Genomic DNA, 6,501 nt, shown 5'->3' on the forward strand with positions numbered 1-6,501 from the left:
CTTTAGCACCATCGCTAACACACAAGAGAGCGTGTTGGAAAGTTGTTTAATGATTCCACTTTTGTAAAACACTTGCACTCAAAGACACTTAAACTGCATGATGAGCTGTATGAGGTAAATCTGTGGCTGGTCATACATGTTCATTCTTACTGATACAAATGAATAACTGAGGGGGTACATAATATACTCACAGACTCTTTCTCAAAGGAATCTTGATGTTTATATTACATCTTGAAAGGCAGTTTGCCTCTCAGTTACTACAATGCATTTTTAATGAAAAGTATTATTGGGAAAACAACGTGTCACAACAACGATCTGAGCAGTCATTACAAATACAGTACTGCAAAATTATTCATTTCATTTCATGTGTGGTTTACCTGACTGCCAACACAAGTATTCTTACAGTATTTGCTACAGTAAAACACAATGAAATAATAAATTATGAATTCATTTAAATTATATATCAGGATGTTCTCTATTTTATGTCAGTGAGGAATTAACAAGAACAAGTTGCCATGGAAAGAATATCCACATCACTGTTGCTGCCATTGACTGCTGAGTATTTTGTGTAAGTCAATGTACTCAAAGGCACAGTACAAGTAATCACAAGACAATACTGTCGTGCACTGTATACTTTACATTTTCATTCTCGTTGCATTGTAGTAATCCACACTTAATGGCTCTGTTTGTTTTTCATTGTGTGTCTGTGTCACACAAAAGTATTCCTTATCTATATTCCTTACACGAATGTATAAAATATGAGGGATATCTTTCTGAGGTTTTTTGTTATTGCTTAAAGCGTAAAAACTACTAGAAAATCTTTGATAAACACTGGAAATCTAGATAATAAAAAGTTTAAAAAAAGAAGAAGATGAAGTTTAAACCTGTGATGTTGCAGACATTGTTAAACGCTGCAATCCCCACAATGAAATCCACTTCACCTGCACTGAGTTTGGCGGCCAAATTTCTCAAAATTCGTCAAAGGCAAAGACAACACACACAACTATCTGACAGATACCTTTACAATTTAAGTATTATTAATATGAAAAATCAATAGCAAATTGTATTTTGTACCAGAATTCATCTCATGCGTTTGCCACATGAAAACACTGAGTGTCCTTAATCGTTATTCACGCTCTATCAACAGCATCTCCGGTTACAGAGTGGTCTGATATGAAGACGAGCCTTCCTCTGAGCTGCTGTGCAGTAACGGCTGCCTCTCTCCGTAGCTCGGCACCCTCTTCCTTCTCTGGTTTCGCTTCCACTTCCTTCTTGCAACTATGAGCACTGCAGCGGTGATTGCGGCGATCAACGCCCCGAGGATCCCGGCTCCCAGGAGCCACTGCCAGATCTGCTGGGCCTGCTCCAGGTACGGCGTCAGGAACTCCTGAACAAACCTCTGGCCTGTAGTGGAGATGTGATGTTGATCATTTAAAAACATATCTTTTAAATATATCCAGTTTTCTGGAAAACTATGTCTGATTGGGCATTTATAATTCAATAATTTAAGCTGCTTTGGTTCCAGAGAGGCTTGAATATATTGATATCTTTCACCAATAGGTGGCAAATGAGAGCACAAAATAAAAATATATACTGTACATATATATGGTTAAGTATACTTTTTACTAAGTTTTTTTTAATCATTTTGGTTATGATTATTTTAAGTAATTACTCATTCTGGTTATGATCATTTTAAGTAATTACTTAAAATGATCATAACCAAAATGATAAGAAAACTTAGTAACACACACACACACACACACACACACACACACACACACACACACACACACACACACACACACACACACACTTCAGCGATTTAGTATTTACTTCACGGACATTGAGGGTAATAAAGAGACAAATTATGAATATATATATATATATATATATATATATATATATATATATATATATATATATATATATATATATATATATATATATATATATATAATTTTGTGCTCTCAATCGCCACCTATTGGTGAAAGATATCAATATATTCGCTAAGCCTCTCTGAAACCAAAGCAGCTTGAATTATTAAATTATAAATGCTGTTTGCCCAATCAGACATAGTTTTCCAGTAAAATCATGAAGCATCCAGTGATTCCTTTTACAATCGCCCTTTAAGATAGTTTCACACACTTTCTGTGCCCATGGTAATTGATTCATGTTGCTGCCTCTCATTCTACAGTGTATCACAGAAATACACAAGTGTATTGTGGCTTAAATCTTTTTGTAAGCTACCTTTGTCCACCGTAAACAAAAAACCTTTCAATACAACGTAATCCTATCAGCACCAGCAACATGACCCGGTTTTATGTGCTGTACACGCACACAATTGTCCCCTTTCAGAAACGTGTATTAAGGTCACAATACAGTTGAGAGTTACCCTTAAAACAAAACATCCTACAGCAAGAACTTCAGTAAACCTGAGTTTAAATACGTGGTGTTACTGACCAGGGTCCAACAGGTAGGCATACTCAAATCCCAGAGCCTTGTTGGACAGGAAGTAGTCTCCATTTCTGAAGAGAGGCAGGAAGGGCACCATGTAGTAACCATCATTGTGGCCAATGGGAGCATTGGCTCGTGGGTAGTTGGTCCGGACGGGCTGGTGGGCTCTGAGCCAGCGCTCAAAGATGCTGGAGAAGAGAAGAAGGGAACAGAGAGATCAACAGGAGTGAAAGAAACAGAGGGAACAAGATTGTTATGATAAAGATATTAAAAGAATCAAGAAATCATATCATGGTTGTATCAAGGAGGTCGCATAAGAAAAAGGATCAAGTGAATAATATTAATATGAAGGTTTCCTTAATAAGATGCAATCAGGTATTATACATTAAAATATGCTTCATATCATACTTCAATGGTATGATTTATTTATGTGTTTTGTCAATATCTTTCTGTAAACAAATGTATGTATCTATATATTCTCATGTATATATGTGTGTGTGGGCCAGGGGTATGTGTGTATGTGTATGTATATGTGTATATGTATATATATATATGTATATATGTATGTATGTGTGTATGTATATGTGTACGTATGTGTGTGTATATATATATATATATATATATATATATATATATATATATATATATATATATATATATATATATATATATATATATATATATATATATATATATATATGTATGTATTCATTTTATTTGCTTGCATGTATATATATATTTATACTTATTTCTTACTTATGTATATATCTGTTACCCCTGTTCCTGTTATTATTTATTTAATTTTATTTTATCTGTGTGTTTAGCTTAGCTTATTTCATTTATGTCTGTAAGTGTGGGATGCTGCTGGTATGACAATTTTTTTTTCCTTTGAGATTAATAAAGTACTTTTCATTCATTCATTCATTCATATAAAGACAAATAACTGTGACATATGTACATAACTCTACCTGAATATGTGCAGGACCCCATTATTTATTTTATTATTTATCCTCCTCCTGTCTCACTACCCTAAAAACCTTTTGTCCTTGTATCACTTTTGTCTTTTTATTCCTGCACTTGTGTCCCCTCCTTTTTCATTTCCAACACCTGAATGATTGTTCATCAAACAATTCTCTGCAGTAAATAGAAACAATCGGCCAGATGACAGTGTCGGTGTGTTTCCTCAGACCTGTCGATGAACGCATGGTGCAGCAGGAATATGGGGTCGTTGGCTGAGCCCTGCACTGAGGACATGGAGCCGTTCATGAAGACGTGCAGGGCGTTGTGCATGGTGCTCCGGCCCGACATGGCCATACCTGACGTTGGACTGGCGAAACCTGCAGGAGGAAAGAAAAGTATTGAATTTCAAGAGCTCTTTCACATATATTTGTGTCACTTTTCTTATGGCTTAGATAGATGGGGTCAAGCTCACTGCGACAAGCAAATGGCTTATTGAGCTTAGATACCAGCTGAAGTGACTTTTGAGACATGATCTTGGAAAATACTTCAAGCTTACAACTGGCCTCAAGCAGCAAAGCATTTGCAAAAATTAAACCTGTTTTTATGAACACAAAATGTCATTACTCAGTTGTCGTAGGGTGCATTTTGAGCCGTTTCAGCCCGGTGTCTCACCCAGGCAGATGAGTATGGATGCACACACACAGACACACACATGACACACGTGACTGTATTGCTGACATTGTGTAAACTGAGAGAGACAAAACTCATTAGACAGATTAGACCGTTGATTAGGTTCAAGTTCATAAGCATGGAAGTACAATAATTATGTGTCTGTGTGTGTGTGTGTGTGTGTGTGTGTGTGTGTGTGTGTGTGTGTGTGTGTGTGTTGGTGAGATTCAACCACTCCTACCCTCGATGACGTTTCTAAAGCTCATATTGGCAAATCGGTCCATGGGTCCCGTCTCGTACTCGGGGAGGCCGACAGTGAAGTCCACATCGGCTGTTGTGGGGAGTCTCTGCGTACGGTTGGTATCATGGTTGCCAGGGTTACGCAACAGTGGCCCCTCCCCAGTGGCATTACACAATGCCTCTCGACTGTTGTACTCCTCTGGCTGGGTGCATATCACCTACACACACGCACATACACACACACGCACGCACGCACAAACACAGTTTCTCGGATTTCAGAACAAAGTCTGAGATACATTTTCTGGGATGTGAACACAAAGCCTCTGAAGTAGGATGTTCACTCTGATCTTTTATGCTGACTGGACCACTTGAGGGTGAATTCTTTAAAAAAAAAAAAAAAAAAAAAAGTGTTTCCAAACAACTCATTCATTTCAATGGATTAAGAGACTAACCCAGCTTCGGAACAACACATCTGCTGAATGGAATCGAAATATAAAAGGTCTTTGTTTTTTGGTGGGGAAAGAATTTTTCAGCCTCTTAATAATGGATAAGAAAGATCATAGATCTACACATAGTTATCCGTGCAGTTTGTGCTCACAGACACACTCACTGAGAGTCAGAGAGAGACATGTCCTTACCTTCCATGAGGAGAAGACTGAAGCAGGGCTGATGAGGTTTGGATTGAGGGGGCTGCGTCCGCCCATCAGGGCATCGGTGCACACCTCACAGGACTGGGCATCCCTCCAGTCCCAGTATGGGATGGTGAAGTTAAAATCTCCCGTCAGCTTCCTTATCTCATTCTCCCAGTGAAGCAGGTAGATTCTGTGCCACGGCAGAAATGCTGCGGATTCGTGGGCAAAGTCGATGTCTCGCCACACGTTCCCTGGCCCTCCCAAGAAGGCGTCCCGGGATACGTAGTAGTGCATCCAGACAAACAGGTCATAGGTGTTGATATCAGAGAACATGGGGTTCTCACCATTTGCACCCATCTCTGCTCTTGTTGCTGTGGAGATCACATAGTCACGGCTGATGGTGTTCTTTGCCAGGTTCAGATAAGAGGTAAACTTCTGTTGCTCAGCAGGGGACATGGTCAGGATGTTCCGGCGCACTGACTCTCTGTACTCGGCACAGTTTGAACCCCAGTAGCCAAACCTGCATTCACCACAGTTAACGCCTCCGTAGTTTCCAGCACAACGACACGTCCGGTTGAAGAAAGCTAAAGGCCAGCGCTCTCTGTCATCAATCCCACTGTGTGGGTACTGGGGCCCATGAGGCTCTTCTGAGACCTCCACCTCAGTGCAAAATCCACGGCCTGACAAGGCACCGCAGGCTGAGCCGTCGCCATCCCACGCTGGGCAACACTCTTTGGTCCGGAGTCCCTCCGAGTTGGCACACAGGCGAGGGAATTGGCATAAAGATGTCCCAATGAGCTGCAGCAGAACGACCGATACGTACAAGCACCTCATGTTAAAAGTCAGACGGTGCAAACTCCTGCTGTAGAGGTGGAGACAACAGGACCTGAGGCCCTCACAGGCTGCTGGAAAGGTGAGACGCAACTGTGGCACAGAGAAGTAGAGTCACTGACATAAAGTTACTGCTAGTTAGTCGGCTACAGGCCAGATCTCACACGACCAAGTGTGATTAAGAGATGGCTTCTCGAGAAATATACACACTCTTCAGGTAAATGACTAACTTACTGACTCGCAGCTTGCAGGTTTAGAAACGTTCTACCTCTCTATGCCACAATCTAACCCGCCGCCAAACATCCTTCCTCCGCTCTCTTACACCGAAAGTCCTGTTCTCTTGCCCCTCAGTGAGCTGTTTTAGGGGCCGTCCTCCGGAAAAGTGTGTGATCTCATTGTGATCTCACGCACTCTGTCAGACACACACGCGCACACACACACACATATGCACACTCACACACACCACAACACATCCTCAAGAATGTGCACTCACACTATCACATGCTCAGGATAATATTCTTGATTCCTCTAAAATTTTGTCTTGAGACCAGCTGGCCCCTGATCCTCTGTACCTCAGGCAGAAACTCATGTGGTGTGTGTGTGTGTGTGTGTGTGTTTCCGCACAACCCTCTGCCCTTGGCAAAGATTGGGCCGGAGTTCATGCACAATCAAGTGTGCAGTTAATGTGCGGTTAAAACACAAAAAAAGTGAGATG

At 40.7% G+C, this 6,501-nt stretch overlaps 1 protein-coding gene across 1 annotated transcript; it reads right to left on the minus strand.

Moving 5' to 3' along the window:
- Positions 1-864: 864 nt before the first annotated feature.
- On the minus strand, positions 865-5,789 carry tyr (tyrosinase). The gene is made up of 5 exons (XM_068584785.1): positions 4,962-5,789; positions 4,325-4,541; positions 3,644-3,791; positions 2,461-2,642; positions 865-1,404 (listed from the first exon to the last, which is right to left on the minus strand). Exons 1-5 carry the CDS (start codon positions 5,787-5,789, stop codon positions 1,157-1,159), a joined length of 1,623 nt encoding a protein of 540 aa, XP_068440886.1. The 3' UTR covers positions 865-1,156.
- Positions 5,790-6,501: the final 712 nt, after the last annotated feature.

The sequence above is a fragment of the Clinocottus analis genome, unplaced genomic scaffold (assembly GCF_023055335.1).
Source record: "Clinocottus analis isolate CAN_PGR_092001 unplaced genomic scaffold, fCliAna1.0.p SCAF_2, whole genome shotgun sequence".
Lineage (NCBI taxonomy): Eukaryota > Metazoa > Chordata > Actinopteri > Perciformes > Cottidae > Clinocottus > Clinocottus analis.